Source organism: Alternaria viburni (genome assembly GCF_023758015.1).
Source record: "Alternaria viburni strain BMP 2772 chromosome Unknown scaffold_8, whole genome shotgun sequence".
NCBI classification, from domain to species: Eukaryota; Fungi; Ascomycota; class Dothideomycetes; order Pleosporales; family Pleosporaceae; genus Alternaria; species Alternaria viburni.
This window is the reverse complement of record NW_026055777.1, coordinates 517,956-545,591: the sequence shown is the minus strand read 5'-3', so window position 1 is coordinate 545,591 and position 27,636 is coordinate 517,956. Positions and strand designations below refer to the sequence as shown.

General features: G+C 53.1%; 11 protein-coding genes across 11 annotated transcripts; 7 read left to right on the top strand and 4 right to left on the bottom strand.

The window, feature by feature from the left end:
* Positions 1-2: 2 nt before the first annotated feature.
* Positions 3-2,507, top strand: J4E79_004621 (uncharacterized protein; the record flags this gene model as incomplete). The annotated part of the gene is made up of 2 exons (XM_049353504.1): positions 3-591; positions 643-2,507. The coding sequence occupies 2 exons, from the start codon at positions 3-5 to the stop codon at positions 2,505-2,507; spliced, it is 2,454 nt and encodes an 817-aa protein (XP_049211952.1).
* Positions 2,508-3,517: 1,010 nt separating this feature from the next.
* Positions 3,518-4,299, top strand: J4E79_004620 (uncharacterized protein; the record flags this gene model as incomplete). Its single annotated transcript, XM_049353503.1, has 3 exons — positions 3,518-3,957; positions 4,022-4,203; positions 4,253-4,299. 3 exons carry the CDS (start codon positions 3,518-3,520, stop codon positions 4,297-4,299), a joined length of 669 nt encoding a protein of 222 aa, XP_049211951.1.
* Positions 4,300-4,923: 624 nt separating this feature from the next.
* Positions 4,924-6,280, bottom strand: GLD1_1 (mitochondrial glycerol dehydrogenase Gld1; the record flags this gene model as incomplete). The annotated part of the gene is made up of 4 exons (XM_049353502.1): positions 4,924-5,770; positions 5,983-5,996; positions 6,092-6,179; positions 6,234-6,280. The coding sequence occupies 4 exons, from the start codon at positions 6,278-6,280 to the stop codon at positions 4,924-4,926; spliced, it is 996 nt and encodes a 331-aa protein (XP_049211950.1).
* Positions 6,281-7,869: 1,589 nt separating this feature from the next.
* Positions 7,870-8,855, top strand: J4E79_004618 (uncharacterized protein; the record flags this gene model as incomplete). Its single annotated transcript, XM_049353501.1, has 2 exons — positions 7,870-8,532; positions 8,586-8,855. 2 exons carry the CDS (start codon positions 7,870-7,872, stop codon positions 8,853-8,855), a joined length of 933 nt encoding a protein of 310 aa, XP_049211949.1.
* Positions 8,856-10,324: 1,469 nt separating this feature from the next.
* Positions 10,325-11,176, top strand: J4E79_004617 (uncharacterized protein; the record flags this gene model as incomplete). Its single annotated transcript, XM_049353500.1, has 1 exon — positions 10,325-11,176. The coding sequence occupies one exon, from the start codon at positions 10,325-10,327 to the stop codon at positions 11,174-11,176; it is 852 nt and encodes a 283-aa protein (XP_049211948.1).
* Positions 11,177-13,654: 2,478 nt separating this feature from the next.
* J4E79_004616 (uncharacterized protein) lies at positions 13,655-15,130 on the bottom strand (the record flags this gene model as incomplete). Its single annotated transcript, XM_049353499.1, has 3 exons — positions 13,655-14,174; positions 14,229-14,349; positions 14,404-15,130. The coding sequence occupies 3 exons, from the start codon at positions 15,128-15,130 to the stop codon at positions 13,655-13,657; spliced, it is 1,368 nt and encodes a 455-aa protein (XP_049211947.1).
* Positions 15,131-18,011: 2,881 nt separating this feature from the next.
* On the top strand, positions 18,012-19,770 carry J4E79_004615 (uncharacterized protein; the record flags this gene model as incomplete). Its single annotated transcript, XM_049353498.1, has 3 exons — positions 18,012-18,115; positions 18,178-18,773; positions 18,821-19,770. 3 exons carry the CDS (start codon positions 18,012-18,014, stop codon positions 19,768-19,770), a joined length of 1,650 nt encoding a protein of 549 aa, XP_049211946.1.
* A 680-nt stretch (positions 19,771-20,450) lies between these two features.
* On the top strand, positions 20,451-22,470 carry J4E79_004614 (uncharacterized protein; the record flags this gene model as incomplete). The annotated part of the gene is made up of 3 exons (XM_049353497.1): positions 20,451-20,603; positions 20,660-22,237; positions 22,288-22,470. The coding sequence occupies 3 exons, from the start codon at positions 20,451-20,453 to the stop codon at positions 22,468-22,470; spliced, it is 1,914 nt and encodes a 637-aa protein (XP_049211945.1).
* A 496-nt stretch (positions 22,471-22,966) lies between these two features.
* J4E79_004613 (uncharacterized protein) lies at positions 22,967-24,068 on the top strand (the record flags this gene model as incomplete). The annotated part of the gene is made up of 2 exons (XM_049353496.1): positions 22,967-23,483; positions 23,608-24,068. The coding sequence occupies 2 exons, from the start codon at positions 22,967-22,969 to the stop codon at positions 24,066-24,068; spliced, it is 978 nt and encodes a 325-aa protein (XP_049211944.1).
* A 13-nt stretch (positions 24,069-24,081) lies between these two features.
* Positions 24,082-25,048, bottom strand: J4E79_004612 (uncharacterized protein; the record flags this gene model as incomplete). The annotated part of the gene is made up of 3 exons (XM_049353495.1): positions 24,082-24,499; positions 24,552-24,869; positions 24,930-25,048. The coding sequence occupies 3 exons, from the start codon at positions 25,046-25,048 to the stop codon at positions 24,082-24,084; spliced, it is 855 nt and encodes a 284-aa protein (XP_049211943.1).
* A 1,779-nt stretch (positions 25,049-26,827) lies between these two features.
* Positions 26,828-27,209, bottom strand: J4E79_004611 (uncharacterized protein; the record flags this gene model as incomplete). The annotated part of the gene is made up of 2 exons (XM_049353494.1): positions 26,828-27,139; positions 27,180-27,209. The coding sequence occupies 2 exons, from the start codon at positions 27,207-27,209 to the stop codon at positions 26,828-26,830; spliced, it is 342 nt and encodes a 113-aa protein (XP_049211942.1).
* Between the last annotated feature and the right edge of the window lie 427 nt (positions 27,210-27,636).

Here is a 27,636-nt window from a genome sequence, read left to right as displayed (position 1 = left end):
ACATGCCTACCATCCCCACTGCGCTTCAAGCCCGATCGACAGCGCCTATGAATCCCGCTTCAGTAATGGCGCCGTCACCTAGCAAGAAGCGCAAGGCCGAAGAAGCGAACCCGATCTCCAAGAGCGGCTCTGATATGGCGCAGCGCAGCGATCCATCCTTGACAGCTCCTACTCGCGACCATCTCCTTCCGAACGGGCACACAGACGATCAGAAGACGCCAGCAAAGCGCCTGAAGACCACCCATGCGAAGCGCAATGTAGCTCCAGGTCCTGCCGCGAGCACCACGAGTCGCACTATAGCCTCTAGTCGTGTATCAGCCACTGGCGCAGTGCATGTCGCAACAAACGATACGCCTACACAAAGCTCGATGACAATGTCGACAGAGTTGAGGGCTGCGAAGACCAAGGTTCACAACAGCGCTGTGTCAGGTGCTGAAGACGTGTACATCATGGAGACAGAAGACGACACTGCTTCAGAGGAAGAGGCTTCTGCCTTCGAGGAAGAGCATTATGCTTCAGAGGAAGAGGAAAATGATGTAGAGGAAGAAGACGACGACGCAGTTGCACAACAACTGCGCGCTAGAGCGACAGGTAAGAGCCTATCTCGTCTTTGCCATGGGCGTTTCCAGCTGACAAACACAGTCTTCAATCCACCACCTCGCCCGGCGATTACACCTTGGGACTACGATTTCCCAGCGCCGACACTCCCCTATCACGACCAATCCAGTTGTCCAGTCGATTGGAGTAAAGTCGTCATCGATTCCAAAGTTTCCAAAAGATGCGAAAAGGCCTATGAGCTACGTAGGCCATGGCAACAGGAGCCAGTCGCTTGGGACAAGATGGCAGAGCTGGGCAATGTCAGTGCAGAGGGCGTACGTAAGCGCTTCGCGTCAGCCAATAAGGCAGTCTTTGAGCTCACGGGAGTTTACTTCGCCACGAGCCCCCTTGGGCTTGCCGAGTATGACATCCCCTTGTACGCAGAGCTGAAGAACTTCCTTCCAGACACAAGCGAAGCGTCTCCGGTTCTGAGCAAAGAACCTATCACCAACCCATTGTTCTACGACGGTGAGGCTGTTCAGCTTGTGATCTTTCCGCCTGGACAAGATGGTGGCGTCAATCGCTTCGTACCGCAAGAGGTCATGGACCGGCTGCCGATCAACGACCAACACTTTCTTGAGTACTCTCTCGATAATTTCGATCGGTGGTACACTTCGGCTTTTCTAGGTCGTCGTCACACTTTCCCGAGACGCATATACCGCCTTGAGCCATACGATGACACAAGCTTCATTCACCGCGATAACGGCACACCGTCCATCGCGATGAGCGATTTGTTCGAGACATACCGGCTCTCCCAAGCGATGGGGACTACGGAGGTCTGCGATATGATCCTTGACGAAATTGTCTTGTCTTTCAAGCAAGAAATCGAGCTTGTCAAAGAGCATGAAGAGGGGAAAGTTACCATGCAGGATTGCGACAACACCATCCAGTTCATGAGCTTCAGAATTGACGACGTCAACTTACTTTGGGAGCACACCAAGGCCAATGATAAGATCCGTATGGTAGTGCTCGAGTCATTGTTTGACCAAGTTGAGCTGTTACGAGCTAAAGTGGAAAAGCAAAAGCGTCATCTGAACAGGGATTTCGTGATAGACTGGTGCTTCCACACCATTCTCTTAATGATGGCCGGGCCTTGCGACATTGTCCAGAGGTTCAGACGGGGCGAGGGAAATCTCCAAGATTTCTGCGCCCGATACCACGACCATGGGAACTCTAAGTCTGAGTGTTTCCGCGCCAAACCTGAGTCCTCCAAACTCATTCCCGAGGAGACTGACGAACCCAGGATCATCAAAGTTCGCTTCGGTACTGTGGATCTGGAGATCGAGGATCGCGCTAGCTATGCCGGGGTCATCTTCCGCTTTGAGCGTCTAGTAGAGGACAAATCGGAGTGGGACTGGCTGCGCATACGCTCCATCGCCACGTTCGTTGAAGGCCCTCTAGTTCCTGATGCTCGCCGCAGGAAGTGGCACCTGGAGCCGATCTATTATGAGCTGGATACCATCGATGCCCATGGCCGATACCCTTGCCATCCAGGTTATCAGAACCAGGATTGGACACATCCGGTTGGAGAGCCAGATGTCTACGACGAGCCATGGGGGAAGGTCATCAGGCGCGAAGTCCCCGCGGGGGCGACCAAGTACCGCGAGACCAAGATACCCGCTGGCAAGGACGAGCATGGGAAGATAATTTTCAAGGTGACAGAAGTCTTCTTTGAGATTGAAGACCCGCGTTGGTACCCTCCTAATGACTGGAATGCGGACATGGACCCTTGCGATTTTTGGCCCCAGGAGCTCAGGGAGTATCGGAGGTGGCTCTGGGTTGAAGAAGGAGGGACGATCCCGCGGATTGAGGTTCAGCGGTTTCGACCTTATGAAGACGACACTCGTCATTGGAAAGAGCCTTTTGTGGATCGGATGAACAAGTTGAGCGTTTTTGACATCCTTAATTGATGTCTCGCCTGCCATTTCGTCAATATCCTGTATTGCTCGACATAATGGTAACCCAAATCAGTGTCAGCTTGTCCAAACCAATGGAACGGAATGTTGCTCTGTGCCAGTAGGAGATGAATACAACATTGACTGTAGTTGAGTGCCTCGTCACTAGTTGGACTATCAGAAGCCTGTGATGTTATCGTGCGGTAGATGCATGATTGGGTAGACCCTGGTCGCTCAATATGCGAGTGCACTGTACACCACTCCCTCGAATGGCCCAACGTCCCAGAATCCACTGTACTGGAACCTTTAGAAGGGAGTTGTCTTGGACGAGACTGCTTGGGTCCCGGCACTTGTGCGCCCCACATAGATGACTGCACAGGTCTCTCCATAGATATTCATCTGGTCTGAACGACGGTCATCCTGTTGACTGGTCTGCAAAAGAAATCTGCTCCGCCGTCTAATCATCATGAAGAACTCGATCCTCGTAGCGGCCACGCTCATCAGTGCGGCGCTAGGTCAAAATGTCAGTCGCGGCGCTGCGATGATGCGCTTCGCATGTTCTCAACTCACCGTCGAGCGGCTAGACCCCTTGGTCAACCCTGGAGTCGTTGGAAGTCCGCATACGCACCAAATCGTCGGAGGGAACAGCTTTCAGGCTGAAATGAAGCCTGTGGAGTATGATCTGGTCGAGAAGAGTACTTGTACTACGTGTACTTTCAGCGAAGACTTCAGGTATGCCATGAGGCGCCTAGCTGTAGCGGAGTCATAGCTGACGGAACTTAGCAACTACTGGACTGCAGCGTTGTACTACCGCGCCTCTCAAAATGGCACCTACAAACGTGTCCAACAGTTCCCCAATCTTGGGCTAAATCAGAGAGGCGGTATGACAGTGTACTACATACCTCCATATGATGGCTTCAGCAACGTGACTGCGTTCAGACCCGTCCGTCCTCCACTCTTGAGGGCGAGAGACTTCGCTTTCCTTCCAATGAGCGGTGTTGCTGACTTCTCATTAGGGTTTTCGCATGCTCGCTGGTAACCCAATCCTTCGCAATACCACTGGCGAGTCCCGCGGTATCTGCCATCGCTGCATTTACAAGGACTCACAGCCCTTTGGTGGCGCTCCGTGTACAGGAGAAGATACAACATTCCTCCCCAACCGCATGTGCGAAGGTGGCATTCGTACCCAAGTCACCTTCCCTACATGCTGGGACGGCGTCAACCTCGACTCGCCAGATCACCAGAGCCACGTCGCATATGCAGAGATCCCGTATGAGCCATACTTCCCGCCCATGGCTACATTTCCGTATACACCCGAGCAGCAGAGGGGCAAGTGTCCAGAGGGCTATCCCGTGCAGCTTCCGCAAATCATGTATGAGGTCATGTTCGACACGACCCCATTCAATACTCCTGAGCTGTGGGGCGAGGAGGGGACACAGCCATTTGTGTTCAGTATGGGCGATGCGTGAGACCCCCTCTTCCCGTTGGAACGCGTGAAGGACCGTAATCATGCTAACGACTGATTGTAGGACCGGCCATGGTAACCATGGTGATTATATGTTCGGTTGGAAGGGCGATGCGCTGCAACGAGCGCTGGACGCACGGTGCAGTAACGATCAATGTAGCGAGTTGGCTAGGCAGAGCGACGAAGACGCGATGAAGTGCAGTATTCCGCAGACGGTGGTTGAGGATGTCGACGGGTCTGAGACTTGTAAGCGCAATACTAGACACTCAAGGCACGATGCTAACTTACTGAGCAGGGTTGAAGAGCTTACCTGGTGGAGTGCAGATCAACGATGGCATGTAGAGGTCCTGTTGGCATTGAGCCAGGTGGTGTGGTAGGTGTCGAGATTCCAGTGGCACATGGAGCGACTATGTAGGCTGGCCACTGATGTGGCTACGCTCCTTCAGCTCCTTGACTGATGACAAAATAAATCCTTCTTCCTCAAGATACCAGACGAGCCAGAGTCCTCGATGAAGATACGTTGTTCGCGTTGCTGGCGTCGTGAAGAGCGCTGAACAGCATGATCGGTTTAACGATGGCTGCAAGGCCTGGGCGAGGAAGACAGAGGAGGTATCGTGTGTGACAAAACACAGAGAGGATATAGCATTATTGAAGCCGTGGGCAGCGGAGTAACGCGACGCGACGTATATCCATGGATGACGCAGGTACGCGATTTGACCTAACCGAAAAGATGTTAGCTCGCGTGCCGGCTCAGTCTTCCAAATCTACGCGTCGCACCTCAACCTCCTTACCCAGGAGCCTCTAACGAATTGGCGTTGTAATACTCAACTCCTCAAAGATCAAATACATAATCTGGCTTTACGCAGTAAGTCACTTGCAACAATCACACTCCCCCAAACGCGCAGTTGTTCGAGAAGCTCAAGTAAACATTGATGGTATTGCGGCTTATGTGCAGGCTCAAGCTATCTACAAGACGACCTTGTTGGGCGCTTCCTGCTCCTCTGGCTCATCAAAGATGTTGATGCTCCATCTAGGCTTGTTCGCCGTGTAGGGAACATTGTACCTTCTCCTTCCCTGGTGCTCATCCGAGAATTTGGTAATAGCCTTGATGTCTTCGTCGTCCAGCTCGATCTCCTTGAAGTTCTCAGCAATGCGCGACGGAGTAACAGACTTGGGAATGACAGAGTGGCCGCCGACTTGAGACCATGCCAGGATGACCTGTGCGGGTGTGGCGCCCTTCTTCTCCGCAATTGCTTTGATCTCAGGGCGGTGGATGAGCAATGGGATGTCGAAGAAGTTGTTGCCAAAGGCGGAGTACGCGGTGATGTGGATGTTCTTCTCCTTGGCGTAAGCGACGAGCTCCTTGCTGGGGAGGATGGGGTGACGCTCGATTTGGTTGACGGCAGGCACGAGGCCAGTCTTCTCAACCAAAGCCTTCAAGGTTTGGTATGTGAAGTTGGAGACGCCGACCGAGCGGACTTTGCTCTTTGGCAGCTTGTTCATGGCCTTCCATGTCTCGCTGTTAGGGACGGAGTTGTCGATGTTAACCTCATTGGGGTCAGAAGTCATGGGGAACAGATCCGAGTGAGGGTTCTTTCCAGGCCCGAAGTTGACAGGCCAGTGAATGAGGTACAGGTCGAGATACTCCAGCTCAAGTTCAGCGAGAGTGTCATCGAGAGCTGCCTCTACAGTGGCAGGATCATGCTGAGAGTTCCACAGTTTTCCCGTGATGAAGATGTCCTCACGCTTCAGACCTGGGATGTCCTTGTATGCGCGCTTGATGCCCTGCGCAACTTCCTTTTGGTTCTCGTAGCTGTGATTGGTGGAATATCTCGTCAGCTTGTGTTCTCAGGAATGCTAGTGGGGTATGGTCATAGCTTCCTAAGCTTCCATCTCCACTGAGGGGCATTGCAGTTGGACTTCCACCAACGCTGACGAAAAATTGTCCCACGTCAGGTGGGAGCAAGCCCGAAGTGAGATGGGTGAAAACGGGATTGTGAGTGTGAGCTGTGATGGTGGACATACATCTTTGCAAGATCCTAATTTGATCGAGTCAGCCGTTGAAATTGAACACAATCGTCGTTCAAAAGATGGAGTAAACGGTTCCAGGGTCTTCAGGGTCTCGGAGACTTACCAAGTGACGGTATCCGATCTTTAGTGCCTCGTAGACACCGTTGCCGACCTCACCTGGAGCGGCTTGCCATGTACCGTATCCCAATTGACTAAAGCGACGTCAGAACAACGAATCATCATAAGCACAGGCTGGAACAACATACGGGATCTTGTAGCCAGAGCTAAGGGTGACGGTCTTGCCTGAAGACATCCTGAATGATACTTGAAGTTTGAATGCTGGGAATGAATAACGTGGGGTGGGTGATTTGATCAAGGAAGGCAGAATTGCCCTCTTTAAATATCGCATCTCGAGCGCTCTCGGCCATCGTGTCGGCCGGGAGGGTTTATGTATGTCTTGCAGAAATTACTCCAGGACGTGGGATGTCGGACGTACACAGCAAGGCACAGCACCATGTTGGCTGGGCTGGCGGGAGAATTACTTGCTCTCGCGACGAAGATGCACCCCGCTATCGTGATTTGGGAGGACTACCTTGCAGCTGCGCATTGGTGGGGCGGACCTTTCGGTTGTAATGCCACCGAGACGTCGATGGCTGACGAGATGCTCCGCGTCTCATATCTTGGCTGCGAGAAAACGAAGTAACACGTCTCTTTCCGGCGAATCCTGAGATGACAGTCGATGTCGGCATAGGCGTATGTTCATGCAATGACCGCTTCCCCATATTGTTACAACGTCCCAGATAGACAATGTTTCAAGCGGACCTACCTTTCTTTCCTACTAAGTGCATTTGAATGAACTGAGTTACACGACATCCTTCAGTTCTGAGGTCACCTGGATGGATTCCGCGTCCGCTCGAAGAACGACGTATTGTGGGGTGTTATCCAGAATTGGCCCCAACGCTGCCATGTGCATGAGATGCCTAGGTAGTGAGCAGTATTCCAGGTGCCGGTATGACGGTTGAGAGCTGAAGGTAGACGGCATCTGATCCCCGTTCGTGATGCTGCGGACGAATGATCGCCAGCGAGGAGAAGCGAAGTTCTTGTGTTAACGATACTTCTCTTTTTCAAAAGGACCTAATTAGATAAATACATGTACATTTTAGAAGTTGTAAGTTGCTTATCTACGTTGCGTCCCTGTAGTACTATAAGACAAAGAGTAAAAACTAAAGTATTATACTACATACTTAGATGTAAGTTAGAAGACAGGGATATAAGATAGTTGCACTGCTGCGTCTTTGTTGCTTGCTCAACTCGAGAAGAAGCGAAGCGACAAAGCGTGGCTGAGCTGATTGCAGCACAGAGTAAGCTCTTCGATCTCCCTCATATTGGCAAGCATAGTCTCGAATGCCATCGGCGCTGCTCGCCGTTTGATAGTCATCGAAGTGGCAGCATAAACAAAGGGCTCATCCTGTTCAGTAGAAGAACCAAACGCGTTGCCTTGAGACTCTTATCATATAATTTGGTGGCCTCGACGCAAACGTAAATGCCGGAACCCTTACCTTCTAACCTGTTCATGCTGTCGGCTGCAAGGTTCGGTTCATTTTCTTCGTCGTGTGAGATGGTTGGATAGTCGTCGATGTGGCAGCGGCGTGGAGAAAGGGCCGGTGATAAGTTGGCGGGCGACTAGGGCGGCACCCCGCAGCGCATCTTGAGCTCGACTGGACCGTTATCGCACCTTTCTCCACCTCACGCGCCCTTTGAGGCGATAACATCGGCCTGATCGCGGTCGTCTGAAGTATAACAACGGCGCATCCAAGAGCTTCGACTCAAGGCCATCTTTGATCCATTGCAACTTACACTTCCTACTTACCCACAGCTAGACCCATCGCATCGCATTCCAACATGGCACCCTCCGCTATCCAGGTCGAGCCAGCGCCAGTCGCGCAACCCAAGCAGCTTGTCCCACGATCCAAAGATGACGCGACCAAGGAGTTGACGCCGTTGCAAGCCATCTCGCAGGGCGTCTGCCTCCCCGGCATCCCCCTCTTCTCCTCGTACGACAAGCATCGCGCATGGATACTATCGCACATGGCGGGTGCTTTCCGCGTCTTCGCAAGGCACGGCCTGACCGAAGGCATGTCGGGTCACATCTCGGTGAGAGACCCAGAGCACCCGCACAACTTCTGGACGAACCCGCTCGGAAAGCACTTCGGTCTCCTGAAGGCATCCGATATGGTCCTTGTTGATTACGATGGCAAGGTGGTGGGAGGAAACCAGAGCAGACCTGCAAACGCAGCTGGCTTCCTTATCCACTCGGCAATACACAAGGCGCGGCCAGACGTCAACGCGGCATGCCATTGCCATGGAAAGGCAGGCAAAGCGTGGAGCGCCTTCGCGAAGCCATTGGAGATGCTGAACCAAGACGTATGCTACTTCTACGGCGATGCGCAAGCCGTCTATGATGACTTTGGCGGCGTTGTCCTCGATGAGGCAGAAGGCAAGAGGCTGGCAGCGGCATTGGGACCGAAGGGAAAAGGGATGGTGCTGCGAAACCATGGCCTCTTGGTACGTCCCCCAGTGCGCGATCCCGCGACCGGCATTCAGCTAATACCACACAGACGGTAGGAGGTACTGTCGACGAAGCCGCCTTCTTGTACACCCTCATGGAACGCTCTTGCGATGTCCAGTTGAAGATTGAAGCGGCAGCGGCCAACGGCGTCCCAAAGGTCTACGTCGACGACGATGCAGCGGCATATACATACAAAATGGGGGCCGATGCTGAGAGCCTATACTGGGAGTTTCAACCTGATCTGGAGTACGAGTACGAGATGAGCAATGGAGCTTTTAAGCATCCCGAATGCGACGAGGTAGTGTGGCCTGGATACTGATTGCTAGGAATGGATTCGTTCACCTCGTACAACGAAGAAACCGAGTAACTGTGCTGCGGTCCACATTAGTTCGCAAACAAAACGTGACACAACCCTAAGGCAATGTAGACTCCTAGGTCATCCATGTTATGTGGGTGTTCACTTGTTTCATGGATTGGTTGTTAAAGTTAGGCATTGTCGTCGATGCGGAGGAGCCGGATGCCATGTTCTCACACCACCCGGTCTCCTCTCGATATACTCAGCATCGTGCCGTCATGCATCAAGTCATTTCTCTCGACTGCGCGTCCCGCCTCATGTCTAGTACGTACCGAATCCAAGCAGCTCGCTCCCTTGGCAAGTTTGGACACTATACGCGCCAAGGCTGTAGCAGAAACAGCTTGATGACTGAACAGAGAGCTTTCGTCGGCCCGCTTCTGTTTCGTCGACGTATCCGGGTCGACAGCGGAGATTTTCACAGATCCAGCAATGCGCCGCTTTGGCGGTCGTGTTTCCCTGATTGTGGCACGCCTTCGATGAGTAGCGGCGGCGCTGCACGGCGGTATCGATCTGCGTGCAAGCTAACGATGGGTGATGTTGTACAACGTAATGGAAGGGTCTAGGTCTGGGTATTTAGGCGGATCCGTGGGACCTGCAGGAACTACTCCCACGTTCTTTGATCTACACAATCGAACGTTATGTTCGACTTTGGGGTCTGTGGCTTCCTGGTCGTCGCATCATGCTTATGCCACGCGTCAAGAGCTCTTAAGCAGCGGAAAGGTTTTGCTTTGACGTTCCCGCGACGGGCCGACTGCTACATCCGTGCTGCGTGTCATCATTTAAGCAACTCGACCTCTCCCGGCCGTTCTTGTCCGCTGAGCTTATTACAGTATACGGTAGTCATGGTTCTCCACGCCAAGTCTCATCTTGTCGGAATCCCCAGTATCAATGCATTGGGTAGAAGCCACGCGACCGTTTCCCGCCAAGATCGCCGGGTTAACTCGAGATAGTAAAGAGCGATCTCGCCCCTGCGCTATCGCCTTTGGTCAACAAGCGTTTCTTGTCGAAAACAGGGTTCATGCTTGGCGTCCGAACTGCTACGAGGAATGGGCTGGATGTTTGGTTTCCAACATACAAGCGCGTGCCGTCTCCCAAGGAAACCAAGTGCATTTCCTAATGGTACTGACTGCGCAAGCAAAGAGGCTGCGCAACGGTAGTGAAAAGATAGGGCACTTGGCGATGGGAGACCTTCCATGGCGCACGAAAAGGGCATGTGTGAAGACTGCTTGGCGGAATTGAAGGACATGGCTGAGACCTTTGCTTGAAGGACTAGGGTAGTCGTTGTGAAGGCGGAGGAACATTCCATAATCCGGCCGCTGGACTATATATAAGATATCCTCGCACGACGAGCAAGTTTCTCATCACAGCAGCCAATTCAGTCTTTCTACCAAGTCATCCGACACTCATATCACACAAAGACCAGCACCGTCACCATGTTGTTCCAATCCATCTTCCTCGCCGCCGCCACTCTAGCACCCACAGCACTCAGCTGTCCCCAACACACCAACGCCAAACGCAATGTACACCTCACTACAAGACAACAAGTGCCTCCAGGCACCAACGTAACCCAGAACGACTGGGCCTACGAAGCATCTTTCAACTGGGGAAAGATCAACCCCGACTACGAGCTCTGCCAGACTGGAACTCAGCAGTCTCCCATTGCACTCTCACTAGGCAACGGACTGGCTTTGAACCACGTGCCGACCTTCAAGTACAACGGCAGCATTGCCGGCAACTTCTACAACTGGGGTTACGGTCCCGCATTCACCGTTGCACACGACGAGAAGGCAGCAGAGGAAGACATTGACTGGACCAGCCACCCAAGCTTCACCTACGACAACGAGACCGTTTACCTCAAGGGCTGGCACATCCACGCTCCAGCCGACCATTCCGTCGGTGGCGACCGCAGCAAAGCCGAGCTCCATCTCGTCCACGTCGACGCTGAGGGTCACGAAGCCGCCGTCATGGCTATCCGCCTCGACCCTGGTAACTCCAACTCGACTTTCTTCGAGCAACTACCCGCCATGATTGGTTACACCGAGATGGGAGTTGAGGAGCCTACTACTATGGACTTTGCTCCTCTGCTTGAGAGCGTCCTGTACTTCAACGAGTTCTGGACGTACCAGGGTAGCTTGACAAGCCCCCCTTGCACTGAGGGTATCCGTTGGTTCGTTGCTAGGCAAATCCTCTTCACGGGAGTTGATCAGATGAGGGCTATTCTTGGTGCTAGCACTTACTCTGCGAGAGCGGAGCAGGAAGTCTGGCAGCACAGAATCAACGAGTAGAGGGTCCGAGAAGATTATTGTCTCTGACGCATGATGAGGAACCTGGAGTTGGTGGTAGGGAAAGACATTGCATTGTATAAAAGGGCGATTACGAATGAGCGAGGCGTTGGTGCTGGGGCAGTTGATGGCCCACATTTGGCGGTTATCTTCTACAATTCTTCTTGTATATACATATACCTTTATCTCTTTCGGACGCATGAATCAACGAGTACATCTCTTCCGTCGAATTCTACCACGCGCAGTGCCCTGCATCGACCCTCAAGTCCTACACGTGACATGTTAGCCTCGCAATCCCGTCTTTTTTGATACTAGTCAAAGAATATCAGCTTACAGAACCAGTGACATAACTGCTTCCCTCACTCAGCAAGAACAGCACCGGCGCTCGAAACTCTTCGGGCACCGAAATTCGCCCCAGCATATTCTGTTTCGCCCACTCGTCCGTCAACCCCCTCTTCCGCGCTTCCGCGCTCAGAGGCGTGTCAATGTGACCGGGGCTGATGGTATTCACTCGGATCGGCGGATAAGCTTTTCGTGGCTCTTGGCTGGGATTTGGGTTTGTTGCCGTGACCGTGCTACCGGGAAAAGTGTTCTGTGGGTGACCCCATTCGGCGGCAAGCGATCGAGCAAGTTGATGCACTGCCGCTTTCGAAGCATTGTACGCGGCAGTGTTGATTCCGTGGTTAGAAATGTGACCCGATATCGAGGCGAATAGGACGATGCTTCCCGATTGCTTGGCGTTGTGCAATTCGTTCGCTACGGCACGGGCGATGAGGAAGGTGCCGGAGATATTAGTATCGAGGATTGTACGAAACGTGTCGATGGGGTACGAACAAGCATCGCTTTCGCCGGAGATGGCGGCGCAGGAGACGAGCCCCCGGATCGGATGACGAAGCTTAGCACGGATGGTGTTGAAGGCTGATGTGATGCTGGGTTCATCCTGGACGTCGAGGCGTTGGAATAGCGCATGGGTGTGATTACCTCGCGCAACTTCCTGAATCCGATCTGGTCACAGTTATACAGGAGATCAAATTGGGAAGATTACAGGCATTGTGTACCCCAGCTTTCGGGAGTGGGGTCGGAGACATCGACAAATACGACCTCTGCGCCACTCTCTAGGATCGCTACACCTACGGCCGTACCTACTGCACCGGCACCTCCGGAAACTAGAAGACTGTGTCAGCTCCAGTCCATACGTCGATTGGTAAGCCGTACCTATGATAGTCCGGTCATTCAGCCTAAAAAGATCTTTCGTCGCCATATGAGTAGGTGGAGGATGTGTCATGGCAAGGTACAGAGTTAAAGATTATGTTGATGAGAAGATGGAATGGTTTGGCAGCGCAGTTCAAATGCGTCGAGCAGTTGCTATATTGTGAAGCGGGGTTATGACGTATGTAAAGCTGCAGGATAGGTTGTGCAAGATTCAACGTTGCTGACCATTAGGCCCGTGTCGCGCTTCCCATTGTATACAGACTTTTGTAGTTATGGAATATCAAGATCGATGGGTATAAAAGGGAAATGAGCAGTGTATGATTCCTCTAGCTCTGGATAGGTTCGTCCCATGGATTATATTGTGGTACCGGAAGTACCGGAAGCACCCTTCCATAACAAAGACACCATGTCAAGTTCTATCGCCGTCATCTTTCGGACGCGGAAGGAGCCAGGCTACGTGAGAGCTGGCAAGGTTCCGAATCTTACTCCTAGAACGCGTACCATGGTGTGGCCTTGAAAGCCAACGTCTGTAACATCTCGTGTGAACCGTATCATCGTGCTCGTAGAAGGGCCAACGAGGTTTCGAACTCATTTTGGTGATGTGTGAAAGGAACTTTGCCACGTTGCTGGAGTCCATTTTGTCCAGGCTTCCTCCGAAGGCGGGGCCGACAGCTCTTGCGAAGCGCAAATTGGGTCAAAGGGCGAACACTGAGACTGCGTTGGCTCGCATCTGACATCAGTCACACATGCACCCTCATCTACGTTCGGTGGTACTTCTGGATCGTCTCTGTTTTTGAGCTCGTACTCCCACTCAAGGTGGGTGCCCATAGTTGTCTCGGCGCGATTCGAGAGAGTACTCTTTGTCGCGACGTCTTTCAGGCCACTGAATGGGCGATGTATGAGGCGAAGTAAGTCAAAAACTGCTGCGTGAAGCTCAGATGAACCACGATCAAAGAAGAAGAGGCTGTCACTCGCCAGAGAAGTCGGGGGCGTCGCGAACTCTTCACCATCCCTTGTCTGAGATCTGTAATCTTGCAGCTTCCCCATGTGAGCTGCAAGAATGTTACGAAACCTGCCAGCAAGCGTGTCTTTGATCGCACAGTACTCGAGAACACTAATGCATTTTTCCAGCAGTTTCACGTCGTCAGTGTATGGCTCGTTGTTCAGAGCCCTCTGCGATGCCTGGTAAGCGATCATGACTCCCGCCGTGTAGGCTGTGTAACTGGAATTCTGGGTTAGCATCCTTCGCCACCGTGGCATACGCCTGACTCACATGCAGAGCCAGCAAACTTGTACTACCTTCCCTTCCTGTAGCATTAGACTCATGACAGACGCGTTTGTTTCCGCAGCTTGGTATCCTTCCTCGATAGCCCTTCGTGCTTCTGGTGGAAGAACTACGATGCCAACTGCATCGAGCGGGATGTATGCAATTATTAGCCGCCGAGCAAGCAGCATCATAGCCGAAAGGTAAAAGAGATGAACATAGAATATTACTGGGCGGAATGTGGCCATCAGCGGGCTGCTGTCGCCGCGTAACAGCGCAGCAACTGACATCCAGTCGGGGAGTTGCGCATGGAATCTCGATAATTGCGCGCGAAACTCTAGCGTGACATTTTCCGGTACAGGCGCCTTGCTTGGTAGACGGTGAAGTAAGCTTGCCTTGATGATGGAAACTTTGACGCATTCGCGTCGAATCATGTCCTGGGGCGGCGCGTCTAGTCCATTGAGAGATGAGTGGACGTCGAAGGTTAACGAATCAGAGTTGTAGTCAAGAGATGCGCTCAGCCAGCTATCGGAGTAGTCAGCGATATATCACACATAACTAAAGGCATGCCAAACTGACCATTGCAAGTGGACAAGAGTCATATGCGTGCGACGAATGTCGTCGTAATAGCTTGGGGACCAGTCTGGCGGACATGTTTCGAGATATATTTTGCGGTTGCGAGGAAGGCTCAGACCAAGTTCTGAAAGTCATCAGTGGCGTATTTCTCGTGAGTATACCCAAGTGTGACTCGTACCAATGTAAGCCAGAGCAACTGTCGCCTTGACGACGATGTTATACATGCCAAGCAGCGCGCAAACATTCATGGCTCGAAGCGGATCGTAGAGAATCGCAGAGTCCAGGCCATGTTTGGCGACTGCGTAGAAGTAATCGGCAAGCTCGGGAGGCGGTGCCTTTGTTGGGTCGGCTAGCTGTGAATGTATAACACCGATAGAGGCCATACCCGCAATTTCTGCGGCATAAGTACGAAGTTCGATTGTACTTCCGTTGCTGAACATGTGTCCGAGTGGCATGTTCTCGTTTCCGGAGGCTTTGATTGCTTCGATGCATGCTTGGACGTCGTTCCTATTCATAATGTAAAAGAGTGCTCCTACACAGTTAAAGAACATCTCTAATGGGCCGTGGACGTTGGAAACACTTGCGTTTTCGTGGTTTGGAGCAAGCAGAGTGATGCCCGTGACTTCGGTCTGGCCCTTTCGAACAGTAGAAAATCGGGGATGATCCATTATCTCAGGGACGGAAAGCATTGTCGATGAGGGAGAATCCGTAAATGTCGGTGGTGAATCGTTCTTACCAACTTTGGTCTCAGATGCAGGCCCAGACTCGGAAGAATTGCGACGGCCCATTTCGAAGTTCTTGAAGATGACTCCCAGATCGTCACCCTGGGTCGCCCGCAGGTGCTGCAGCAAGGCCGTGGCTTTGTCAGGTGAAGCCGTCTGTAGATACCACAAAACCTCATACATCGAACTTTTATCGTCCTCCAGTTCTTCAATCTTTCTTTTTTGCGCCTGAATGAGCGGTGGGTCGTATCCGCATTGTGAATTTCTCTCCGAGCAAGAGCGACATGTCGGTCTGCCACCGTCACACTGTCGTGTGTCAGCTTTGACTTCACGGAATTGCTGTCGTTACTAGCAAAGAATTCGGTGAAAGACCTTGGTGCGTCGGCCACGGCAGGGCAGACATGCGACTGTCACGCGTGACGGCCTGCGACTGGTAGGAGTTGCTCTACTAACAGCGGCGGCAGCAGCCAAGTCTTGTGGACGCGGCGCGATATCTCTGAGAGAAGACGATGACATTCCTAACAACCGGGAGTGCGAGAGCTTGGATCAAAGTACAAGCTAAAGGTGCGGTCTGCTCCTTATTGGCGGATAGGCCAATGTGCTATAAGTGATGAAGCAACCAGCTTTGGATGCCTCGAGTGGTCGGCGGATGCAGCGGCATGGCCAGTGCACTCTGTGCGTGGCAGGTACGTTAGCCATGACGTCATACCTTATGCAAACGCTGACTCCATGCATTGAATTCGACGCAATTTCTATGCATAGGTGTCTGAATGGAGTTCATTGCAGTCTGATGGCTTCGTGATTATCCAGTCTGGTGGGTCTTGCCGAGAAAAAGGCCGACTGCACGTTTTGTATCCACTGCCCGCGCAACTCACGCACGCACCATCACCGGCAATTGTCACACATCCGTAATTCGCAGTCGCCATACGGGCAAGACTCGATATCTGACGACTTTTGAACTGCCCATGGGCATCTCTGTGATATTATGATCACTATGAGGCCTTGTTCAGCAGGGCCTTCTGAACAGTGATTGTTGATTAGTGAGCACGGCTTGCGATCTGCTCAGGTTGGCACCAGAAGCATCTTGAAGGCATACGTTCGACAAGACTTCCACGCATTATGGACGTCAGATTTTGAGGGAAAACATGCGACTTCGCAAGTTATACGCTTAGAGCTCCAAGGATATGTTCCTAGTGAGGATCAGCATAGCCACGTCGAACGCCATACAGTCCGACTGGTATTTGTCTGACTCAAAGAAATCTCCACTATCGTGCAACCTTTTCCCACGCAATCACGCGGAGAGAGCGTAAGCTTTCCCCAGACAAAGGGACGCAGTTTATCCGTTTGTACGAATGTTGGCAGAAGGATCGTTAGGGAATCCCCGCAATGGCTGTTCACGAAACCGGTGACATCATAGCTGCATGCGTAGGACTGCCCGGTAGCTACAGCATCGTTAGCATGCCTGATACTGACCAAGTCGACACCAGATATCGTGGCATCTTACCTACATATATGATCACAGAAGCTTTGGATTAGCGAGGAATTGTAGCCCTGGGAGGCTGCGCCGCGATGATGCTGCACACCGAGATACGTTGGAGTTCAACTGAGTCAACGAATGCCCTTCACATATCTAGCAACGAGTGGTAGGTGCAAACGCTACTTAGACACATCAGGCCTAAGCAAGTCAGGTGTTTGACTCCACATATTCTTCTTACACGACTGTTGCCTGTATTCGACACTACAACCAATGGCGTCTGTATCTTGATAATGATATAACTGTTTGTACAATAACTCCAGCGCTGGAGTCGCGACACGTTGAAGCCGCCAACATGGCCAAGGGCGCAATGCTCTCACCCAATCCCGCTTCACCGGCTTCCAGCGCCTGTCAAACACTCCACGATAAGAAATATGCCCAGCCATATTGGCCTAAACTCGGTACCAAAGACGACATTCCGACATGGCTCCAAGATAACGACTTCATCATCACGGGACATCCAATGCCGACTCATTCGTATAAACGATCCTTTCGGCTGTGGCGTTGCCTTCATATGGAAACGATGAATATCTGGACCCACCTTCTTGGGAGTACCGCGTTCGTTGGGACTGGCATTGGGTTGCACAGACTTGCTATCTCGACGCAGCTTAATCTGAGCACTGGCGACAAATTTGCTTTCGGCATTTCTCTGTGCGCAGCAGCCCTGTGCTTTGGGCTCAGTACAACGTTCCATACACTTCGGAGTCATTCCTACAACATTCACCATTTCTGGGGCCGCTTCGACATCTTCGGCATTTGTCTTCTTGCTCTTGGTGGAGGATCATCGGCCACTTATTATGCCGCTCGCTGTGATCCAATAGCTCGACGGGTATATTGGTGTCTTAATGGGGGCGCCGCTATCGCTGCTGCTGCTGTGCTCTTTGATACTGGCGGTGGTGGGAACAAGATGAGAGCGCTTCGTGGCGGTAGCTTCGGTGCACTCGCTCTTACGGCAATGCTCCCAATATCTCATGGCATCGGCAAACTTGGATGGAGTCGTGCGTGTGCTGAGATAGGCGCTCAGTATTATCTTTGCGAGATCTTGGTCCTTGTGCTCGGGGTTTCATGTTTCGTCGATAGGTTTCCAGAGAGACTGAGCCCAGGCTCATTTGATATTTGGGGCCATTCTCACCAGATTCATCATGTCTGCGCTGTAGTTGGCCAGGCTTTTCATATAGCCGCTCTTGTCGCCGGCTACAAGTTCCGTAAAGCACATCCAACTTGTTGAGCGAAGGAAGCTGTTGGTGCCGGCGCAATGAGTAATGCAATGGCGGATAGCACTATAGGTGAATGCAACAGGAGATTCCCATGAACGACGTGGAGCAATTGCAGCAACTGTACGATAGAGTAAGGAATATCAACCGACGGTAGGTGGGTATCGAAAAGATGTTTCCCATGTGCAGTGACGAGTATGGCCGGAGAAGGGGCGACGGGCAGGAGTAAGCGAAGCGTTCCTGGGACGCGGCGCATCACCGACTGCCGCCTGCGCAGCAGCAGCAGCAGTCAACCTTCGCCCAATTCCCATCCAATATGTCGGCCTCGACCGAATCGAGCGCAACCAATGTAGATTCTCACAGCGAAGACGCGCCCCGCGTTGAAGCGCTCTTCCTCATCAAGTTCGACAAGAAAGTTGGGTACGTCATGCGACGCTGGACAGCCGGAGTACCTCAGGGAGCTATGCGCTGATCATTCACAGCTATACAATCGCCTGGAAGCGCACAACGACACCGGATATTACCCTCGACAACGCCGTTGAATACAAGTCGCTACCCTCAGGTCTACACTCGGTGCAGAATGACCTCGTCTACTTTACCCATGATGGCTATGCCGGGCTCAGCGCCTTCGCAAAGGGCGACGCGAGCGCAGAGGATCGCAATGCCACGTTCGTTTCCGTGGGTATCCTAATCCAGAAGGAGGGCAGATTCGGGAGGCTAGGAAGGAGTTGGCTACTGGCCGGCCGCTTGGAGAAATTGGCTGCGGCTCTGGCAGACGACCCGGAAGCTGTGACGCCGCTGGACGAGTTCTGGCAGGAGCAGGTCTCGAGACATGGCAAAGGCGACACCTCCTCAGATGCCGGAGAGGCGAAAGGTCACAGCAGAGCGCGCGCCATATCCACCGTGAGCGCTGTCATCAAGGACGAGGAGAGCCTCCCGGAGTACCACCCGGCTCTATCTATACAACGCTTCCTCGACGTATTTGGACCATTGGTCTTTCGGCTCCAACAAGCGGCCCTGCTGAGGAAACGCATCCTCTTCGTGGGCGTCCCGCCGGTCAGGACTGCCTGCGAGTTTGGTACGTCTGGGATCTTGTCATTGGTTATCTTCCAGCTAACATGCCAGTCTACAATCTGTCTGTCCTGTCTAGCATATCGCCTCGCGACACCGAACGATTGCCTCCAGAGACCGAAAACCTCCTACGCCTACCCACCCTCTTCTCCGTCGGCGTACACGACATACCTCTCCTCGACGACCTTCGCAAGCCCAAACACGGCGGACACACACCAGGCCTCGAGCCATCAGAGGGCTGGGCGGCGTGCACAACGGACGAAATCATTGTCACAAAGACGCAGCTCTACGACATCATCGTCGAACTACCACCCAGTTACGATGCGCCCCCGCAAGACCGCCGCTGGCCACGGATACGAACGAGCGATGGCAGTTTGATCAAGGCTAGCCAGCGGGACGTTGCGCGCTACAAGCTTTTGCACAAGGAGCTGTTCAAGCAGCGTACGAGATCGGAAACATCGCCCGAGCCGTATACGGACGACGAAAACGACGACACTGCTCCCCTGCTGTCACGCGACGAGGTCGATACCAAACGCGCCGACGACGACTTCAACGAAGCATACGACGACACGGTGGTAGAACCAACAACGTGGTCAAGGCTTGCATATATGGGCTACATGTGGTGGGCTTCGGCTGGCGAGAGAGATGCATACACGACAGCCGAGCGGGAGACGGACCGCGAGCTGATTGGCGATCTCTCCGCCTACTCACAGTCGTTGGAGACAGCAATAATTGCGTACTTCCATCGACAGTCTTCGCTGCTCATACGAACGCTGTCGCAAATCATCGAGGCGGATACACAAGGCGAAAGAGGAGACGACGACGATAATGACAGCGATGCATTGATTGTGGACAGAGACAACCTGTCGCGAATGGGGCTGGATACATGGTCAGAGGCTGATCGCGCCTTTGTGCAGGAATTTGGTAGTCTGTACTTTGGACGCACTGTTGGGGTCAAGGGCAGTGAAGTGGAGTGCTGTGGTTTGCGGGTGCCAATCTTCTAGCTGGGCTGGGAGCGTTTAGCTAGCCACAAACCGGCAGGTTCCCGGTTGTGTGGAGGGCTTCAACGGTGAACACAGACTGTTGTGGTGTAGGTTAATGACAGTCTACTTGTTGCGGGCAACGTTGGAATCCGCTCCATCGCATTAGTGGCGCTAAAATGTTGGGATCGTGTACCTGGAATACCCGCTTTCAGTCACAGGCTGAATGGCGTACAAACAACATGTTTGCGGCTGTATACACGTCCGTATAGCTATGCACACCTCGGTCATCATGCTTTGGGTTTCCGCGTGAAGCCTCGGAGGTCCGTACACAATCAAATCCGCGTAGCATGATTTGTCGGTTTGGTAGAGCTCAGGCAGCCCGAAGTCGGACCCCGCAATTGAATGCACAGGGCGCGCGCAAGCGAATTCTGCGCCCCGCATCGTCATATGCCATTCCCAGTGGCCGGCTCAAGGCCTTAGTATCACCGACCAAAGTTTTCTTTTGCTGTGAATCATACCTCGCGCTGTACTAATAGTCTGCCTGTGCGCACGTCTCCTGTGTCTTTCCATATCCCAAGTGTGTTTACTTTGCTCGAATTCACCCGAGATACATTTTTGGCCCTCCATTGTTGTCGCTGGGCCATCAGGAGACTGTTCTCAGAGTAGCGGCTCAAGATACCTACTGCATTAATCACACCAAGATGCCTATGCTCAAGGAGCCCTGGAAGAAGTACCATCCCTTTAAGCCATTGAACCTGCCGGACAGGACATGGCCTAACAAGACCATCGAGAAGCCACCACGCTGGCTATCGACCGACCTCAGAGATGGTAACCAGAGTTTAGTAGATCCCATGGTAAGTACCAACCCACCCAGAAGCCGCTGCGAACCAACATCTGACACGGACCGCAGGATGGCGCGCAAAAATGGGACTACTTCAACATGCTAGTCAAGCTCGGCTACAAGGAAATCGAAGTCTCCTTCCCCTCCGCGTCGCAAACCGACTTCGACTTCACACAACGCCTCATCCAAACACCCGGCATAGTACCTGACGATGTCTGGATCCAGGTCCTCTCGCCATGCCGGAAAGAGCTCATCCGCCGCACCGTCGACTCCCTCAAGGGCGCGCGCAAGGCCATCCTCCACCTGTACCTCGCGACCAGCCCGTGTTTCCAGCAGATCGTCTTCAACATGAACGACGATGAGACAATCGCCCTCGCAGTCGAATGCACAAAGTACGCGCGCTCGATAACCAAGGACGACCCTGCGCAAGCCGGCACAGAGTGGGCATACGAGTTCTCGCCCGAGACTTTCTCAGATTCGTCCCCAGAGTTCGTCATCAAGGTCTGCGAGGCTGTCAAGGCAGCGTGGGAACCAAGTGTAGAGAACCCGCTGATCTTCAACCTGCCAGCCACCGTGGAAATGTCGACACCCAACGTCTACGCCGATCAGATCGAGTACTTCTGCAAGAACATCTCCGAGAGGGAGAAGATCTGCGTCTCTCTACACCCACACAACGACCGAGGATGCGCAGTAGCGGCGGCAGAACTGGCACAAATGGCGGGTGCAGACCGAGTAGAAGGCACGCTGTTCGGCAACGGAGAGCGCACAGGAAACGTCGACCTCGTCACCCTGGGCTTGAACCTGTACACCCAGGGCATACATCCAAAGATCGACTTCTCTGACCTGAAGTCAATCATCGATATGGTGGAGAGCTGCAACAAGATCCCGATACATCCGCGCGCGCCATACGGAGGCCAGCTTGTTGTATGCGCCTTCAGCGGCTCACATCAAGACGCAATCAAGAAGGGATTCCAGATGCGCAAGAAGAACGGCGCGGACAACGAGAGCCGGTGGCAGATCCCATACCTTCCCCTCGACCCCCAAGATATCGGCCGCACGTACGAAGCCATCATCCGCGTCAACTCACAAAGTGGAAAGGGAGGAATCGCCTGGATCATCCAGCGCCAGCTCGAACTCGACCTGCCTCGTGGTCTGCAAATCGCCTTCTCCAAGATTGTGCAGAAGGAGACCGACATGCTCGGCCGCGAACTCCTGCCAACCGAGATCACGAACCTCTTCGAAGAAGCCTACCACCTCAAGCGCAACCCTCGTTTCTCCCTTGTCGATTACGAAATCAAGGCCGACCGATCAGAGACACCTCTGCCACCGCAAGACGGCCGAACAGTCAGCAGCCGCAACCTGCGCCGTATCTTCAACGGTGTCATTGAGATTGATGGACAGGAACACAAGATCCAGGGCTCCGGCACTGGTGCACTGTCATCGCTGGCCGATGCACTGAGGAGCCTGGGTATCGACCTGGACGTTGTAGACTACAACGAACACACAATTGGTACAAGCAAAGACGCGAAGGCCGCGACCTACATTGGTTGCACAGCCGCACAGAGCAGTCAGAAGGTCTGGGGTGTTGGTATCCACCAGGATGTGGTTCAAGCGTCTCTCATCGCTATGTTGAGCGCAGCTTCTTCAGTAAGTCTTCGCTCATGATAACAAGCAGCACTTTGACTAACACATCACAGTTCCTATCGTCGAGACCTACCACACCCATTCCTTTCCGTCCCAAGCGATCGAACACCCTCGAGATCCCCAGCCCAGACTCAAGTCCCACACGGAACGGCAAACAAAATGGAAGCACCATAGTGGATAAGCTAGAGGCTGCTGTTAATGGCAGTCAGGCAGACGTCAAGAGTGCGGGCGTGTAGCGGCATGAAGTCTTACAAACGCTTCACAGTTCAGTTTCTCCGTTCACACATATCGCATATAGCATTTGGGATGTAAAAGGTCGGGGCATTGGAGTTAAAAAGTGCTGTCTAAACGGAATGAGAATATCTAAACAAAGGTATCGATAGCTGTACTCAAATCGCACATGTAGAACCTTACAATACTCGCATTCTGTGTTCTTATTCGCTTGCCTACCAGACGTTCTCATCGGCACAGCTCCCACAGCAATCGCTCTTGTTCGTACCATGCTCATGGCGTATCCGACATCGGCACATGCATCCTACACAACGCTTATCGCCGGCTCATGGACCCGTAGATGTGGATACCGGTTGGTGTGAAGTCATGCCCGACATATGGATGACATACCGGCCCAAACTCTATCTACAACTCCGATCCGTGTCACCATATCTATACAAGATCGCGATCATAACCCTGCCCACCGCCAGCATATTCCCTCTACCAACAAGCACAACCACCATGGCAGAAAACGACAGGACCAATATTCCCCCAGCCCCAGCCTACTTCCCCACATCCGCCGACTCCCCCCTCCACCCCCCAACCGCCCTCTACACCACCCTCCGCACCCTCCCCTCCACCTCCTTAGTAAAAACACAAGACTTCACCATCCCACCCCGCAGCGGAAAAGCCTGGACCGTACCCGCGGGCTCCCTCTTCCGTCTCTCCACGCCCGAAGGCCCCCAAGTCGGCGATTTAAACGTGTGGAACCAGCATGATCCCCGAGAGCGCTTCTGGGCGTCTAGGACGAGGCAGTTGCAGGGGAGTCATGTGGTGCAGGGGGATAGGCTGTGGAGTTGCCTCCCGTTTATGAGGCCGATGTGTGGGCTTGTGGAGGATGGGTGTGAGATTAGGGATTCCGAGGGGAAGGGTGAGGGAATGGGAAAGGGGAGGGAGAGCAGCAGGGATGAGAGGGGTGGGGTTACGAGGTGGGGTGGACGGTGTAATGATTTGTTGGGGACGAGGTGTGATCCTTATGGTATGTTTGAATGCGCGGGTCTGGGGTTTGGTTTGGAACGGGCTGTACCGCTGGACTCTTCTTGTTCTTTTAGATTCTTCCGTTCAAATAGAGTATGCGGAAGTTATGCTAACGATTAACGCAGTTTCTAACATGCTGACATCCTCATCCTACGATTACCACTGCCACTCCAACCTCGTCCGTTCCATCTTGCCATATGGACTGACAGAATTCGACGTTCACGACGTACTCAACGTATTCCAAGTCACAGGTCTAGATTCGCAAGGCCGCTACTTCATGGAAGTTAGTCCTGCGACCAAGGATAGCTGTCTTACCTTCTTCGCCGAGTTGGACTTGTTATGTGCGCTGAGTACATGCCCAGGTGGTGACCTAAGCCGGTGGGGCTGGACGCAGGCGGAAGAGGGAAAAGAGAAGAAAGAGAGAGATGATGATGAGGGGATGAAGAGTACGTGCCGACCTATTCGGGTGGAAGTGTATGAGATCAAGGAAGAAGTCAAAGGGGAGGTGTTAAAGGGATGGAAGAAGCCCGAGAAGAGTGGATATAGGGGAATGCATGGGATGCGTATTCCTGAGGGCGAGGCCTAGTCTTTCCTAAATTCTACAACTTGTTACTTCCATGAATTTTGCCGCCATCGAGCACAATTGTGTCTCCGTTGACATGTCCGCCAGCCCTACTGCTCAGATATACAACTGCAGCTGCGATGTCCTCTGGCTTTCCTACCCTTCCATTCGGGTTAGTCTTTCCCAACGCCTCCTCACCACCAGCCTTCTCCATCAGTACACCTGCCATCTTGCTCATGAAGAATCCTGGCGCAATACCGTTGACAAGAATGTGTCTGGGCCCTAGTTCAACAGCAAGGTTGCGCGCAAGATGCAGGACTGCGGCCTTGGATGCGGAGTACGACCAAGAGCCTGTCTCACCGAGAGATCCCACGCCAATCCCTGCTACGCTGCCTGTTACGATGACGCGCGAGGGGTCTTGGACTGTGGCAGCTTTGGTGAGGAGGGGTGTGAGTCTGCGCCTATATCAGCGCTATTATCAGATAGTAAAAGAAACGAAAGACTTACTTCTGGATTGTAAAGAAGACACCCTTGACGTTCAAGTCCATGACCTTATCCCATCCATTCTTCTCATCCGCCTCTTCAAACTTGCTGCCCCAGGTAGCTCCTGCATTGGCAAAGAGAATGTCCACGTGATCGGTATGCTTGCTGACTTCCTGCACAAGACGGTCGATCTCGGAGACCTTGGAGCTATCCGCGGGAATAGAAATAGCTACTGCACCAGGTGACTTGTTGGGGAGCGCATTTAGGGCTGCGACGGCGGCATCGCAGGCTGAAGCTTTACGGGAGGTGATGAAGATCTTGGAGCAGCCAGCTTGCATCAAACTGGTCTTGTGTTAGGCAGGTGCGCTGGAATGATGGATGGAAGCAGATGGATTCATTTACCCTGATGCTGCATGGAGACCTAATCCTCGAGATCCGCCGCTCACGACTGCTACTTTGCCTTTCAAGCTGAAGATGTTGGTAAAGTCGTGCAGCTGCACATCTTGTTCCGCTGATGCCATGATGATCGTATATATCGAGTATTATGTATTTGGCAACAATCGAACGTGATGTGCACACCAACAATGCGTTACTATGTGGGAGTGTTGATTAGTCGTGATTCACGACTGCTCATGTAACGACCTCGGTGCTGACGGTGCCCAGCCATCCGAAGTTGTATCAATGCATACGTGATGTACCGAGGCTGTAAGTCGCGCTAGTCTACTGCGTGGGGTAGCGTGTTATCCAGTGCACATGCTCTTTCTCAGGTTGTGACGAGGACTTTCAATGAGGGAGTCGTTGATTCGTTGTTCATAAGTCGAGGTGGGAATATACACGATACATTGCGACCAGGCGGATGCGTGACATCGAGTCGGAGAATAATTCGCTCTAAAGCTTGCCCATCTCCTCCACGCATAGTTCCGGAGAATACCAGGGTGCTTTTATCTGCGCCGCGCGCTGCGCTACAAGAAAAAGCATCATCTCGAGTGTTGGCTAGAGGTGCAGTTAAGGTTGTCGGATCTAGGTGTGCGGCAATCTCGGAGCATCGTACAAGGACATAATGGGGACGCTGGTGTGAGACATGGCTGGACTCGAGGGCCACAACGTCGAGACTCAACGTGAATCGCATTGCTCAAGTGAGATGTCGACGATGGCTACGGCACGCGAGCGAAGGTCCAATGCCCAGGTAGTGTGCGCGCTCCAGTGCGCCCGCCTCGAGTATCGGAAGTAAACACCGGCTTCCTAGTCGGCGGGAGGCATGGAAGGCGCGAAGAACTTGGCGCATTCCGACGACACCACGCGCACCCACCATGAAGAGCGTAGCGGATATTGCAGGAGCATCAACGTGCATCCTTCAACGGTTTTGCTGTCGATACATACTGTTCTCGCTCTCCTCGCCGACCTGGAGAAACTGCCGCGAACAGGACGACGCGTTATCACGTCGCCACTCTACCCCAACACGACTCCGAATTTCGCAGATCTCCATCCGCCCGCCAGAGACAAGCTTCTCCCTTTCTCCAAGCGTCTAAGAGATTTTCTGCATGACCTCCTATTCGGGACTGACATGTGCTGATCGCCCCGGTTGGAAACCGCCAGGCGAAAGATCACCGGCGAAATTTTAGCCTGCCTCCAACGGCGTCTTATCGGAGGGCCGATCGCACGTCAAACTCGGGTTGCAGAACTCAACTTCGGGTCCGCCAAGACACATTCGGTCCATTCTCGCAGATGAGCGGCTCACAGCACGCTACTCTTCCTGTCATCCCAGTCTGTTTTCTCGAAACCCCATCGGCTGCCTTCCTTGGACGGAAGCTACCGACCCGCCAGGGGGCCGCGCAATCATAGATGATCAACGAGCGATCACAACTGTAGATCTTTTCACTTCTGTTTACTACTCAGAGTACGTACGGGCCTCGTCGACACACAACTATGCGGCCGGAGGGGACGGCATCAAATCGATACTTGAGCAGACGTCGGGTGTCACATTCCATACCTTCCGCTCCACGCGACATGTGCAACGGCGCACAGGATATAAAAAGATCAAAACTCCGACTTGCAGACACAAATCGTACCGTAGAAGCATTTTGCGGGCCTCTGGTATGCACGTCCTGATCGACACGCTCAACAGATGCTACAGACCATTGAGATTGGTGCTCGCTCTTGCGGATACCGCAATGTACCCTGCCGTGTATCAGAAACATAGCACCGTTCTTGAGACGCCCGTCAAAAGCCTCGTAAGGCACCTATCCGGGCTTGCTATCCGGCAGCTGTCAGTTTCAGGTGGCGAGGGGCCGCGGCGCGGTCTAGACGAGCGGTTCGGCAGTTGGCAGTAAATTTCCACCCGCCTTGACCTGGTTTCTGGTCACCTCGGCTTCGCATTGCTCTTCACGTTGCATCTGACTGGCCGAGCCGCTGTCGACGCCAAGCTCGAAATCAACAGAAGGACAGACTAGCGATACATTGGCCTTGCCTGTGGGGCTTCCGCGACGGGCGCGGGCACGCGCTGCAACGTGGGGAACCACGTTTTTGCAAGCGGTGCCACGCCTGATGACGGGCGCCGCAAGGTCAGGGATGTTCTCCGGCGACGCGCGCAGAACAATTCTCGGAACACTGTCCTGAATGAGGTAGTGTTAATTCAACGCTTAGTGTACTTACCCAAGAAGATGTACGAAGAATCTTGTTCATAGTGACATCAGTGTGAGCATTACGTAGTTTCAAGGTCTGCCAACAAATCGGAAGCCACACGGCAATTGATGTGGCTGTGGCGTACCTTGCACGGCGATTCCACCGCTCAACGTGCTGTGGCTGGGGAGGCCTGGCTACAGTCTCCGCGAATCCCACTAGGGCATGTCGGGACAGGTCGCTAGTGAACCACCATGACGGTGTTCCCTATCTTCTTGGGGACCGAAAACTGATCCTTCGGCGCCTTTTTCGCCATCGTCTTTCAAAGTCCAGAGCGCTTCATCCGAGTAATCCTCGTGCTTGCAGATTCGAAATCCCGTGTGCTTTTGCCATGGCTGCAGGCGTTAGCGAAGTGCCTTTCTTCAATGCCGCATGCAGGTACACCCCTGTATGAATCTCGCCGAAAAGGTATGCCTTGGACGTTTTGGGT